This window comes from Semicossyphus pulcher, unplaced genomic scaffold (assembly GCF_022749685.1).
Source record: "Semicossyphus pulcher isolate SPU_LCO1_2020_fin unplaced genomic scaffold, fSemPul1.0.p SCAF_22, whole genome shotgun sequence".
Taxonomy (NCBI): Eukaryota; Metazoa; Chordata; class Actinopteri; order Labriformes; family Labridae; genus Semicossyphus; species Semicossyphus pulcher.
In genome coordinates this window covers 9,821,940-9,837,021 of record NW_027211696.1, presented here as the reverse complement: position 1 = coordinate 9,837,021, position 15,082 = coordinate 9,821,940, and the positions used below count along the sequence as shown (strand labels likewise).

General features: G+C 39.6%; 1 protein-coding gene across 2 annotated transcripts in view; it reads right to left on the bottom strand.

Moving 5' to 3' along the window:
* Positions 1-15,082, bottom strand: part of dnm1a (dynamin 1a) — a 50,220-nt gene that overhangs the window by 18,313 nt on the left and 16,825 nt on the right. Inside the window, exons 10-16 of one of the 2 annotated variants that reach the window (XM_069672935.1) lie at positions 13,495-13,633; positions 7,638-7,724; positions 6,260-6,330; positions 6,090-6,141; positions 5,422-5,433; positions 3,282-3,311; positions 2,885-2,998 (exon numbers count right to left, since the gene is read on the bottom strand). In XM_069672935.1, the coding sequence (XP_069529036.1) occupies positions 2,885-2,998; positions 3,282-3,311; positions 5,422-5,433; positions 6,090-6,141; positions 6,260-6,330; positions 7,638-7,724; positions 13,495-13,633 (505 nt within the window). The remainder of the gene's footprint in view (positions 1-2,884; positions 2,999-3,281; positions 3,312-5,421; positions 5,434-6,089; positions 6,142-6,259; positions 6,331-7,637; positions 7,725-13,494; positions 13,634-15,082) is intronic. The other variant, XM_069672936.1, reaches the window with a different exon arrangement.

Genomic DNA, 15,082 nt, shown 5'->3' with positions numbered 1-15,082 from the left:
TTTCCCCATGACGAGAGGCAGTCAATAAAACGGCGCTGCGCTGTTTTGCGAGTCGGCGTAAAGAAACATGTAAAAAGTGCGCGTATGAGAGAAAAGTGGACAAAAAAAGTGACGTTTTTTTAACTCCAAGCTGCCATTTATATTTAAATCCAAACACAAAGCTGTTTCCAACTTTTCATCAACTGTGTGTGTTTTGGCAAGAAGCCACCCAGGTGCACATGTGTGTATATGCCCTCATGAGAACCTCTGCTGTGTGTTTGTGTGTACTTGTGTGTGTGTGTGACAGGGCTATAAAAGTGTCCAGCTTTGATAGAAAACAAAACGTAAAGTCCTTTGCAGTGCCCTTCGGCCCTCGGCGCTGAGCTTTAACACCAGCGCCCTGTGTTGGTTTTGGGTCTCCCCGCGCCCTCGCTGTTCCATGTTTGAATAAATATACAGAACAAGAAGCGAGGGGAGAGATGGAGGGAGGGCGGCGGAGGAAAGAATGAGACAGAAAGAGAGAGAGAGGAGTGACGGATGAGGGGGGGGAAACCAAAGAAGAAGAGTTTCCTCTGGTTTTCGAGGGGATAAGCTTTCGAGGATGTTGGAGGGAGCGGTGGGAAATGACGGGGAGGAAAAAGATAGGAAGGGAGGATATTAAAGCCTCCACCCGAGCTCTTACTCCCCTTTCTCCTCCACCTTTGTGCCCCCACCCCTCCTCTCTCCTCCTCACTTTCTCCCCCTTCACATGGTCCGTATTACTCCTGCTGCTAACCAGCTAACAAGAGACACTCCTGCCTTCTCCACTACGATCCAGTCCTGCTCTCGCTCTGTGCCCCGTCTTTGAAATGAAGTAAGTTTATTAGAAGCAGCTTGTGTGTGTGTGTGTGTGTGTGTGTGTGTGCGCTTGTGTGTAATTGGGAGCAGGGCAGGGCAGGGGGGCTCTGGTATGCACATGTGGGTGCCAGCTTTGGTGTCTGACATTCTGGGGGGTCTTGACTCTTTGTAAAGGGCCTTCTCAATTCTACACACACACACACACACACACACACACATAAAACACACACACATTATGTCAGCGAGCAACAGTGCGGCTGTGGCTAAGGCCTGGAGACAGAGAGACTGTGGCTAGCTCCTAATAGTTCTGCAAAGCATCATGGGACACCGCTCTGACCAGCCGGTCCAGTAACAAAACACGGCGGGTCAAACCGTCTCAACGTGCTGAGGTTAAACATTCGTTTCTGCCTTTGGACCAGAAAGCGGAAAACAGACTCTGAACTTACTGAAAAAAATCTCCTTGTTCTGTAATTTGTTGGAAAATATTAAATAAAATTTTTTAAATAAAATTTTTACCAAAATGGGAGCATAGTTTTTTTCACAAGAAAATGTAACGTAAATTGGTACGACACAGTTTCAGTCTGATGACAAGTTTACGCAGCAGTCAATTTTTTTCCCCCAATAAATCGTCTTTTTATTTTGTGCTAATGTGCAACTTTCTAAAAAACCCTGAATGCACCATCAATAAAAACTCTGCAAAGAGGTTCTAAATTCAGCAGTCTCATTTTGAGACCTACCGTAAAATTCAGTGTATAAGATGCACTTTAATACATTTTTTTCATCTTAAAAGTGGGCTGCGTGACTGCGTCCTACGTACCGGTGCGACCAATATACCAGTATAAAATGCAGAGAGAGGTATGTTAATATGTAACTGTAATTTTACCCTATAATCTAGCTAAAGTTGTCAGTTGTTAGTGCTGTTTTCAAACTAACGCGTCGTTGCGAACGTGCGCCGTCATGATTGCCAGTGCAGCCGCCACCTTCACAACAATCAACCATTACCATTACCATGGGCTGCCAGCTACTGCTAGCTACAGCACTGGTAGCTAGCAGGATTACAAACTTGACATGATGAAAACAGATGGTAGGCTATGATATGTGTGTGTTTTGAATGAAAATAAATTGAAATAGTGTTCTATACACGTTTTTATTAATAAAGCTATAGAAAACCTTTTTCCCTCTGGGATATCCCCTAAAACAGTCTGTGTTTTATATTCAGGTGTGACTTATATTCCAGATTTTACGGTAATTGACAACAGTACATGACGCACAGATAAATTGCTGGGACAATTTTCTCTCATTGATTAGATGGGTAATTTTTTATTCAAGGTTACACAAAAGAATAAAAAAAAATCTCACTTTGACCCTTCTGGGCCTCCGTACAAATGCCAAAGATAGAGTATATTTGTGGTTTCTTACAGACACCGTCTTTAATAGCGCCAGAAAACAAGCCCATTTTTGAACTGTTAGACATCCCTCTTACTACATACTGTGTATCTTGGTCTTTACCATTAAGTGAACCCTTATCATGATAGATCATGTCTGAGACGCAGTTTGTTTCAAGGTTTATTTCTGTTTGTGTGAGTGGGTGCTTTGGATAAGTGACACCCATTCATTTGTTGTTTTTTTGTTATTAAAATATGTAGAAAAATCAATTAACATATTGATGAATAAAAGCATGTCCTTACTGAAAGAAAAGATTATATTGCATATTTATGACGTGAAAAGAAAATCTGTTATATTGCGATCAGATTCTTTTAAAACTGTTTTAGCAATTAGCCTCAAAATGACCCCATCAGTCAGGTCAGCTTTATGTTACAAAAAATATATAAGCAAATATGTCAAAAGCTTTATTAAAGACGTTATCCTCCTACTTCCTGCAATGTGCTGAATCATGTTTTTTGCCAATCACCCCCGTTCTTAAACAAGCTAATTAGTAATTAGCTTCGTTAGCTTTGGAAACACTACAAGGCTAATAAACAATTTGACTGATGCCCTCAAGATTTGACTCAAGACACCAAGCCTGCAGCTTTAAGCAGAAAGTCTTTGTGTGCAAACAGAGTCTTACCTCATCGTCTTTGTACCAGGACAGTGACTCAGCGGTGAGGACAAACCAGTACTCTTTGGCTCCTCCCTTCATGATGCCGATGTTGTTGATGGTCAGCCAGCCCTTCCTGATCACCTGAGAGACACACAGACACACAGACACAAAAGAAGACTATTAAAAACAAAGAACACCTTAACGCACACACGTCACAAATTTAACACCGTATTAGTAATCCTGTGTCTCTAACACACTAACTTCTGCAAGTTGAGAAAGAAGCAACTGCCACAGACAACAGGAGGGTGACGCTCACCTACATGACTGAACACACTCCTCACACCTACTTTCTCTCCTGTTTGTCATTCTCTCCCATAAACAGAAACTACAGACACATACAGTACTTGGTGTGCGTGTTAATTACCTTGAACCGATCGTTAACTCCTCTCTCCGGCTGAATGAGAATGTGGAGAGAAGGTTACAAAGCTATACGCCAGCGCAGGGGCATTTAGTACAAGCTTGGTTCAGTACCCGCACATTACAGCTGGCTGCTGGGACGGCAGCGAGGGAGGCAAGCAGGGCGGATGGGGGCAACAGGGGGAGTCATGAGGCTAAAACAAGAGTGGCCCATGTCAAACCTTTCCGAGACCATGCAAGGAATGCAGGAGCCTGCGGGTTTATACTGAATGTGCTTTTGGGATAGAAGTGGCAGAGGGATCAAAATCTAGTTCACCTTCATTTCCAACCACTTTTATATATTCCTCTTCTTTTCAGTACATAGAGAGATTTGTACAGTGCTAAAATTTACGATGAAATTCTCTTTGTTTAATTAGAAACTTGGCTGACTATCCTCATGTCTTCTTTTTATTGCTTTTATTCTATCATTTATTTATATTTGCATTTTTTCATTTGTCTCTTTAAAGTTGTAATCTGGAAGATCTCAGTTTCTCTTTAGCGGCAACTTATGGCGATAAATAGTCATTTCGGGAGCACACTTTCCAGATATCCAGACAGTGTTGCATGTTTGATGTCTCCGGTTGTATCTCTTGATTTTCTTTTTGTTTGCCTTCATCTGAGCGTCGAATTTGTTTCTTTTGTAGTTGTATCTGTAGTCATCGATCTTTTCTTTGTTTGTTCAGCCATAGTAGATTACTGTTTACTTGCAACACTTGCAGAGACCGGAAAAGCAGCCGCTTAGCTCCGCCTACCCTCTCTGGCAGACCAACCACTGCTGGCTGATGGAAAACGCGTCACTCACTGGGCGCTGCTTGTGATTTTTTCCGTGAAAGTCGCCACAGACACCCAGTCTGTAATTATACTATATTCTGCAAATGCAAAGGCTTTCATCAGCGGGCCATAGGCTCAATCACCATAGATAGTGCCTTAACAGACATTTATTTAAATGAAAATCTTCCAGATTATTCCTTTGACTGTCTGTCTTTCATCAACCTTCTGTCTTCACGCTGCTGTGTCTGGACGGTACCTAAACATTGTTGTGCTTTATTATTGTTTTGATTTCTGTTGTTATATTTCCTTCCAAAGATGCTGTTTCTTGCTTTGTCCATCAAAGCAATGTGTTAACTGAGTTTTAAAGGTGCCACATAAATAAAGTTCTTATCATTATCAGTATTAATATTATAATGAACCCGTTGGTGATCCAGCAGTATAAAAAGCATCTTTCGTCCTGCATATCTCGTGTTAAATCCTCGGCTTCGGGGGAGTTTTCTGGAGGTCAGGGGTCGTTTAAACAAGGAGAACAGAAGCTGCAGGGCTACAAACTACATTTATCTTTAACAGGAAGTGAAGATCCCCACTTTGTTTACAATGTGCCCTAACCTTTAACCCCCAACCTGGGTGGTTGTTATGACAACTGAAAACCAGCTTAAGTCTGGTTTTCATCCCCCCTAGCCTTCTGCTACTTTGGATGAATTAGGCAGAAGACAAAACAGGAAGTTGTAGAGGAGTAGTTTGGTGACGTGTGTATAAAAGTGTTTGATAATCTCTTTTCTCTTTGAGATGCATTCAAGAGCACATGAGTGACTTTCTCTTTATCTAGTTCAAGCTACTGCTGGGGGCGTCTCCTCTCTGCCAAAGTGAACCGGCCTCCGTGTAGAAGTCACAGCGAACAAGAGGAGTGAATCTAGAGTACATTTCTCCTCCTGTCGTGTAAGTGTGTGTATGAGTGTGTGTGCCTGCAGTGAGGACGCAGCTGAAAAAAGAGAGGAAAAGGAAGCAGCCAAGCATCCCCCACCACAGCCACCTGCCCATCTACTGGTGGTTAATACCAAGCTCATTTCACACAAACATACGACACACTCACGAATCGACTATCAACTATAATCCATCACAGAAGAGACAAACGAGTGTACACATGTATTTGTATCCTGACATACGCAGAGCGTGAAAACATGAGCACATACGCATGAAAGCCTTTTTCCAGACATGCACAGAATCAATCAATCACTCACGCGCACTATTCAAACACACACACACACACACACACACACACACACACACACACACAAACACACACACACACACACACACACACACACACTACTCACCATGATCTCATCCTGAAGCAGAAAAGCCACAGAGAGGACGACAGAGACGAGACACAGCAAAGAGAGAAATCACTCAGAGGAAACAAGAAGGAAACAAAATTATAGAAACCACCAAGAGCTGAAGACAAAAGAACGTGGGGAAAGTAGAAGAACATTTTCATGCTTTAAGAGTGCAAGAGCAGAAAGAAAGTCATGCAATATCGTAGTTAAGCATACAGTTAAATATAAGTGAAGTTGTGTGCACAAGGCTTAAGACTCTGTGGATTGTGTGAAGGATCCGACATCTCAATAAAACCGAGGACTGATATTCTGCAGAACCTCTCACTTTGTCCTGACGTCATTGCCATTTTCATCGAAAGAACAAGTTGTTTCAGGATTCGACAACTGTTGTCGATTAGTGCGTGAAAGAGCCGTACAGGGCTGCATTGTGTAGCGTATGGACTCATGCCCGGGGTTACAAGATACTGTATAGCTGTGCTACATTTAGCACGGGTAAAACAGAGAACTGAGCGCTAACAGGAGGAAGCCTTTGGGGAAGGACTGTATGAAGTTCAGATGTCATGTTTCTGGCAAACAGACGCTGCATGAGTTCAGTCTGGAAGCACGTTCCTTTAAGGGAATTGTAACCTGTAAAATGTAGCAGAATCTGTCAACGTGCGGTCACATACCTGGTTTCCAGTTGCCTTCTTTTTGTTCATCTGGCTGATCCTCTGCTGAGCGCTGCACAAAATAAAACACACCATTAGATACTTCTGCATTTCGGCCTTAATCTGTGCATGAACGGATGAATCTTTAAGCATTTCACTTTAAAATGAAAAAGAAGAGAACAGAAGCTCACTTGGCAAATCCAATGAAGTCCTCATGGTTGGTGTTCATGTACGACAACTCAATGTCTATCAACAGCAACACCTGAGCAGAGAGTGAGAGCGTCCACTTTTATCAATGAAGGCCCACTGACAATATACTGAGACATTCAAACCTTTTATTTTAACTTAATGCTATCATAACAAGATATAATAGCAGAAAACTACTACTATGTTTTCAATGTATTTGGTGTTAGTGGCACAGTCCAAGTGAAAACTGGTGCAGTATGAAAGCTAACATCACGCATGGCTACAGTATGTAGAGAGTGGCTTTGTAATACATAAATGTAATGCTCTTAAAATGATAAAAAGGATTGTAAACATAAAGTACACCTGAAAATATGAATAAAACAATGATACATTCATCGTTAAAGTCCATAGCTTAGCACAGATATTACTTTTCTTAAAGCTCCTGTGAGGAACCTTCGATTTGTGTTGATTTTGGCGCCCCCTGTGGACAAAGCCGTACCTCTTATCTCTTTGCTAATTTTGTCCTGTACATGCTTAAGTGGTGGTTTTTAACAAAAAATCCCACCCTGCTTTCTTTAACAGACATATGTATCACTCACTTTAAATTTTTGCCCTGGAAAATGTAAACAAAGGCAGCATGCAGTTAAACAATTTATATGACACCTACCCCCCGCCAGCAGTTTCAGGCATTAAAAATGACTATAGAAATAAACAATCTTGTCGCTGATGGTCTGGTTTGCTTTTGTCGGTCATATAGAGTAATCTGAATTAATGTCAGTCTGTTTCATACCCCAAAAAAAACTCCTCACAGGAGCTTTAAGTAGAGTTTTTAGGTATTTGTACTGTACTACAGTATTTATTAACTGACAACTTTTACCCCCTACAATGTGGTAGAAAAATCGCTACTTTCTACTTTGTACTTACAAATTACATGTAATAAAACAAACTACTTACTTTAGCTTTAATGCATTCATGGTAAATTATTGATTCTTCTTATTTCTTTTATTTTTTAACATTAACATATAGTCAGTTCGAGACCTTGGTGTATCTGTCAGTGCATTTAATGCACTAAAGACACATAACAAGAGAAGAGGCGTCTATTGATAGTGAACTTGTAGCGACATGGTTAAAAGTGAACCTGCAAACGTTGCCAAAAACGTCGGAGCAGATTCAGAGCAGCATTCACCATCCCAGTGATTTGCACATTGGAGCAAAGTTATCATTATTTTCAGTATATCATTATTTTCGATCTAGATATTTCCTTTCCTTTTAACATGTAACACAAGTATCTGTTCTTCTGCTTGAGTCAATTATGTGTGTATTTCTTTGCCATTTTTAAACCACTTACTTTTCTTACTGTGTGTTTATTCTTTTATGTCATACCTGACCCTTAGTGCGGCTTTCTCGGTCCCTGATGTGCTGGGTGACAATTCTCTCCATCTCCTCTCTCAACTGGGGATACTGGGCCAGCTGTGAGCACAGAACGCAGTCGGTAGGTAGCACAAAAACAAAACACGCACATGTGCCAAATCACACACACACACACACACACACACACACACACACACACACACACTGTCTCAAAACTACATTCAATATTCAGAAAACCACTTAACTCACTGAACCACATCACACAGTTCCACTATTACAACAAAATACATTACAGAAACAACTTAACAGGTTATGTTGGGGGGAATATATCCCAGACTCCGCTCTAGTCTCTGCACACCCCGACATACGGATGGAATTGAGTTAAAAGTCCATTTTAATGTGCATAATTTGTCGCTAATGTGGAACGAATGCAGAATAATAGTGCAAAGTCTGTGATATTACCACACAAACACAGAGTAAACAATGTTCCTGGCAGAAAAGCTTCTTTTTCCCAGCACACTGTGGGTCTTTTTCCATGAGCTCATTGTAAACCCACGAACGCAGACATTGGTGGGCCTCCAATGTGACAAACACATTTGGAGAAGTGTGAGGAAAGAAGAAAAAATCAAAACCAAAATCACAGCCCAAGAGAATAAAAAAATATAGGCTGTCTTCTTTTATGTTACAATGCATCTTTCACGTCTGTCAGATGGTTTGGCGAGTGAGTGGACATCAATCAATACATCTCCATCTGTTGATTTAGTGCATTCTGGGTTTGGTCCAATTACAAGAGAACACCCATGACAAATAGACGTGTTATAATAATGGGACACACTGTTATAGCACACGCTGTTATCATTACAGACACTATGAGCTAACTGTTGTGCTAACTATTACCTCAAAGTCTAAGGAGCATTTCGCTAGCTCACTATGTTATTTTGTTGCAAAAAATAACTGTTCAACACTCTGCATTAGAGAGTTGTAGTGCTGCTTTTTATTAGTTGTGTTTATGATACTGCTCCAAAGAACAAAGCTCTATTTCTATGTCCATGAAGATGATCTAAGATGCTAACCTTTTATCACAGACCTAGCTCTAGCCTTGGTCTACTAGCATTATAGCACAAATGTAGCCAAAGCATGCATATTTGAGACTATCATGGTTTATATTTAAAAAGGGTCAAATTAAAGTATTAAAAGCACAGAGCTGGAGACTGCTGGAGTTTTCAACCTAATCATGAAGTTAGCGTAATTAGCTAGCAAGCTACAACATATTTCAGCTAACAGTTGTAAGCTAGCAACGAGAATCCTGCTGTAGCTTTTGCCTTTTAGCATTACAACATGTATGGTGGTCCCACATGCATATTTAACTATTTTACTTTGTTTTTAAAAAGAGGCAGACATTGTTTTTTGTTCATGATATTAAACACCAATTGGTTTTAAAAATTACTATTGATTCAGAGTGATATGTGCAGCAGTAATTATTGTAAACAGCATAGCGCTAATGCTACAATGTTACAATTTGCAACTTACAATTTATTACAAATTAAGAGTTAAAATACAGTTTAAACGGTACATTCTGATGTAATTAAAATGTTAACAATTTAGATTAATTAGTCAGATTTAAACAAAAAAAAGCTAGAGCATTCTCTACGTAATCATGGAGTTAGCTTAATCAGCTAGCCGGCTACAACAACAGCAGCCAAGTTTTAGCTGACAAAAACAACACTTAAGCTAAAAACAATAAACCCGCTGTCTTTTTTGAGTCTGTAATTAAAGGCCTTTCTTACAACTAATTACATAAAGTTTTTAATTACTTTGTTTTTTGCAAATTGCTAACACATTGGGTAAAGACAAATGTTCCTTTGTTCGACGTTGTTGTCAGCCAACAAATATTTCTTGCGTGTTTGTTATATTCTTAAACTATGACTGTTAGGAACAATCACACATAAGGTTTGCAAGTTTTTAGTGCTGTATATGTTATTTAAATGTAGTTAACAGAATAGCTCTAGCACCCTATATATTAAAGTGTCACTATTGTCCCATTATTAAAACTCTTTACTGATTTAACGGAGCCCTTATTTGTGCTACAGAAAAGGTGCATTGTATCTTCAAGGTATACAAAGGCTCAATATCTGATGAAGTGTTCAGTGTCTTTAAAAGTGACACAGAAACACAAAACTCAGAGCTTTTTTAACAAACAAGGCAGCAGGCAGAAATGCTCAAACTCAGACCAACATGCAATGCAAAGGAGCAGGGAGGGATGGGAGAGAGGGCGGTGGAGGAAGACTTCAAACTGACCCCTTTGTGGATTTTCCCAACCACTGTATATTATCATACTGTATCTTTAAATACAGTTTTGTCTCTGAAAGTGAAATCAAGATAAAAGAGTGACAGAGAAGAGAAATCCAAAGGAGGTCACGCTCTCTTTTAGGTTTGCTTTGCGAGGAAGCAGCCGGTTTTAAAAGGTTAAAGGAGGACAGGATGGAGAGGACGAAAGAGAAATAAAAAGAGAAATAAAGAGATGCTCGAATTCAGTTAATTAGTCAAAGAGTGGAACTACACAATCAGTCACTCCAGTAACTTAAACCATACTGACAACGACAAAAACAATATGACTCCAACCAACTTTTTTTTTTTACACATTTTGAGGGCAGATATTAAAGAATTATTTTAACATGCAGGTCTGTTAAATTGTCATTATGAGGCCAATAATTGACAGAAGACAAATGACAAAGAATGTTTAATTAAAATGTAGGTTAAATGGTTACACTATTACGATCTGGTATAAGGATAGACCGATATCGGCTGGCTGAAGTGACACGCTTTTGAAGAAATATCTTTTATCTACGAATGTTCAGAATACACATTTTACCTACAGTAGCTTAAAATTTGTTTAAAGGTGTGTATTTATTTTGGATGAGTCCACATTATTTAAGCTATTTCAACTGAACATTAGCAAAGATGCTGCTTTCAAGCCAAACCAGCAGCGTGGGATATATATAAAAAGGAAAACAACATTTTTTAAAAAGTAAATTATCAATTAAATTTGTTAAAAAAAAAGTGTTCTTGAAATCGAACTTAAATACTTTTTAGGAACATTTTTAGCTGTAAGCTTTACTAGGATATTACAGAGCTTTTTTTGTTAGCTCTAATGTTGCTGAATAGAAAGAGTAAACCTTGACTAAAATTTAAAACTTGTCTGAGTTTTACAGAAAAAGAAACATCTGAAATTTTTTCCGCGATTGTAAGGACATTTTTAGAAAGAGAAAACATCAAATTATGTTTATATCTCACTCTCGGAGTCACTGTTTCGTGTATTTTGGTGTTATTTCTTACAATGATTAACAAGAATACTATAAGGAAGTAGTTAGTGGCTGTTTTTTATTCTCTATTGCATCTATCAATATTGATAATGCCCAGCCATCGGTCTACCCATACCGATAAGATTAACATAAATAGTCAAAGTGGCTTAGTTCTCTTAGCATTTTACCTTTTGACTACACTTTTGTATGGTGGAGGTGAGTTCGCTCACTACCATATCTATACACTTCAGTGTGGGCTCCTTCAGCTTTTGGATCTGCTTTTTCACTATGGCCTCAAAGGCCAGGTCAGGGGTGAACAGCCCCGTCCTGTAGGGATAAGCAGGCGGCACGGGAGAGAGGAGTGAATGAAATAAAAGGAAAGACAGAAAAAAGTTGGAGATAGAGGAGAAATGAAAGCACCAAATGAAGAGTTAGAAAGAGAGAGAGAGAGAGAGAAGTGAGAACATGAAAATGAGGAGTGAAAACAGATGGCGAGGGAAAAGGACAATACACAGACGAGGGTGGTAAAAAGAAAATTGGACATGGAACAGAAGAAACAACAGATTGAAGATAAAAAAAGATAAAGAGAAGGTGTGGAGGTTTGGGGGGGGTAAACAGCACAGAAGGAAGAAAATGCAAGTGAGACATTTGATTTCCCCTGAAGCCATTCTTTAACAGGACAGCGCTGGAATCTCGCTCTATCAGTGAAGAGAAAACAGAGAGAAAAGATGAGAGAAAGAAGAAGAAATAGAGGGAGCTCCCAGCCTGCACGACTCCACCAGCCAAAAAACTCCAAGCAACGTACCGCGAGACAGCAGCTGTGCAACCCCGACGTTTAGCCAAAATGCCCTGATCCCTCCCGGTGTTGACCCTTTGTCCACCCGTCCCTCCTTTTCCTCTGACTTCTAGTGGGAGTGTAATCATAACATTTATTATCCCAGGGCCTCCAGGTTGTTTCAGCTCCAACCGCAGTTAAAATTGTTTGGTCACAGTGGATCAATTTGGATACAGACTACTGCTCTTTCTCTGGCCGCACTCACAGGCCTCTGAAGCTGAGAGTGCGGCCCCTAAGGCCTGCTGAGGAGCCGTTAAAACATAATCGTCATGGCTCCTGTCTGCTGCAGGTGCACGGCTACAGTCTCACACACAAGGAAGTCTGGATGCTGAGGTCATCCAATATGGCTGCCAGGGATTCTAAATAACTGAAAAGGAGGAAAGCAAAGGTGGAAAGAGTATCTTAAATCTTCTTGAAAGAAAGGTGTCAAAGTGTTGATAATCTTTTCTTTACAACAAAGCTTGTATAGAGACACGTTCAAACTTAAACCACATGCCAATTCCACACTAAATACCAATTTCGAGTCTGGGTGCACAAAACATATTTCAACATACAATACGTGAAAGCAAGATTTCTTGTATAAACAAGATTAAAAATTACTTTTATACATATTTAAGCACATATTTAAACTAAATCATATCTTGTGTGAACAAGATACATGTAATAATTTGTGTGAATAAGATATAAACAAAATGATAACTTGCAAAAAAAAATCTATCTTGTTCAAACAAGTTACACAGAATAACAAGATAATGTCTTGTTAAAAAAAATACTATTTCTTGCAAGCAAGATACATGTATTTAGAAAATAAAAACAAGTGGTATCTTGCCCAAACAAAATCATATCTTGTGCAACAAGATCTAAGTTAAAGCATGATATCTTGCGTAAACAAGACTCATGTAAACACTTGCAAAAAAAATGTATCTTATTCACACAAGATACATTTTTTAATAACAAGAAAATGTCAAGTCCAAACAAAATATTATCTTGCGCTGAGAAGACACACGTAATGACAATATAAAAACAAGTTGTATCTTGTCCGATCAAAATCCGATCTTGTGAAAACAAGATACATAAAATAACTGTAGAATGCTGTAGAAGTTTGACGTTTATCAGCGCACATATTGAAACAACTTCTGTTAAAAACTGTAATGTCCTCTGACATCTTGCTTACAAACTGCATATGGTTGGTACTTAGTGTGGAATTGGGACGCAGCACAGTTGTGCTCCTGACTTTGCCAAAACAGCCCACATACTCAGTAATTATTACTTTTCAAATTGGATTTCCAACTTTGAAGTAACACAGGCACTAAAAACATATTTAATTCAAGCAAAGAATGCTGGTAATTTTCCACTTCCCAACTTGACTAGCTGGCAACAAGCCTTTTAATCATTTTTGTAAACACAAGTCCTGAGGCTGCTTTGACATTTAATGATTTACAGGCAACCATATTTTGATGACTGTTCAGCCTCCACACTGGTTTTCTTCAGCACAGCTTTCTACCACGGCCAGCCTGTCCAGCCAAACCCCTCCAAAGCGGTACAGTAGGCGGGCAGGCAGGTACACCGCAGCCCACCCTGTCTCTTCAGAAGTCCCCTCGCTGTCCAAAAAAACAGCGGGGACTGAAGAGAGCCAGGTGGTCACAGTAAAAAGGAGTGAACAGCAGAGGGACTTTGAAGATGAGGGTTGAAAATAAAAAAGTGCTATCTATTGTTTACTTGTTTTTTTTACCTTCTTGGTACACTGCCTAACCGTACTGACTAGCTCAGATATGACCATGTCCACACATTTGGTGCAAGGCTCTTTAATCTTCCCAATCTGCCTTTTCACAATGGTCTCAAAGGCCATGTCCGGGGTGAAGAGGCCAGTTCTGCCCGACAGAGAGAGAACCAGCCACGGGGCCAAAAAAAAAGAAGAGGAGGATGGTAGAGAGAAAGACAGAAGGAGGGAGGAGAGTTGGGTAAAGAGAAGAGTGTTAATTGTTATTTTAGATTTATCCTCCGTTTCTTTTCCCTAAACATTAACAGAAACAAATTACACAGAGAGAGGGAAAGAGTGGCACTATAAAAACAGCTTAAAGCAGAATTTTCTAAGAAATTAAAAGAATTGTTACATAATCTGTGCATAATTTAGACATTTCCACGTAATTTGCCTTGAAAGGTTCAGAGTTAAGGGTGTTACTGCAGACTGGTTTGGGTGTTATCCATTAAGAGGATGCATGGGATCAAACTAGATAAAGAAAAGTTGATGTATTTAGTAGTTCTGATACTGATATAAGTATCGATATAGAATCCCAGTATTGGCATCGGTCCCTCGTTCAGAAACAGACAGAAATCAGTATCGGTATTGGTCCTTCATAAAGATATCAGTATCGGTATCGGCCCCTCATAAAGATATCAGTATCTGTATCGAACCCTCATACAGATAATAGTATCGGTATCGGTCTCTAATAAAGATATCAGTATCATATCAGCCCCTCATATAGATATCAGTATCGGCATCGTCCACTATACCGATATCTGTATCAGTATCGGCCCCTAATACAGATATCAGTATTGGGCCCTCATACAGATACCAGTATCTGTGTCAGTCCCTCACAAAAATATCAGTATTGTATCGGTCTCTCATAAAGATATCGGTCCCTCATAGACATATCAGTATCTGTATAGGTCCCTCATACAGATATCAGTATCTGTATCGCTCCATCATAGAGATATCATTATCGGTATTGGTACCTCATACAGTTAACAGTATCGGTATCGGACGCTAATGCTGCCAAGTGCAGTATTGGGTGTCAGGTATCGGGTATCTGGTATCCGTGAGTACCTCAGTAAATGCGCAGATCTGATACCATAATTTATTAGCCTCCCCCCCGCCCCCAAAAAAACCAACAGGTTACAGTTAAATTATCAAGTGACAATAACAAACAATAATAGTGCTCTGCTAGAGAAGAGTGTAATGTTAATCAAAGCCAGCAAAATGTCAGCAATCAGTGTTTTTCTACCACTTTTATGCATTTCTTTAATCCTACTGAAGTCAAAGTGATACTTTGTATAATTTAAGTCTAGGCATCAGTATTGGGGCGTAAAAATAGTGGTATCGGACCATCTCTAGTATTCATTTCCACAGAAGACTACATGTTTTTTTAATCAAGGTTTCATCTGTCAACATATCTGCTGATGACAGATCTGTGATACAAAAATGCCAGACACTAGCTTAGATGGAAAAAACAAGTGTCACACAAGAAGTAGGAACTTATCTGAACCCAAACGTTCTCTCTCTTCGTGTACTGAGGACATTAGTATTCAATAGAGCGCTC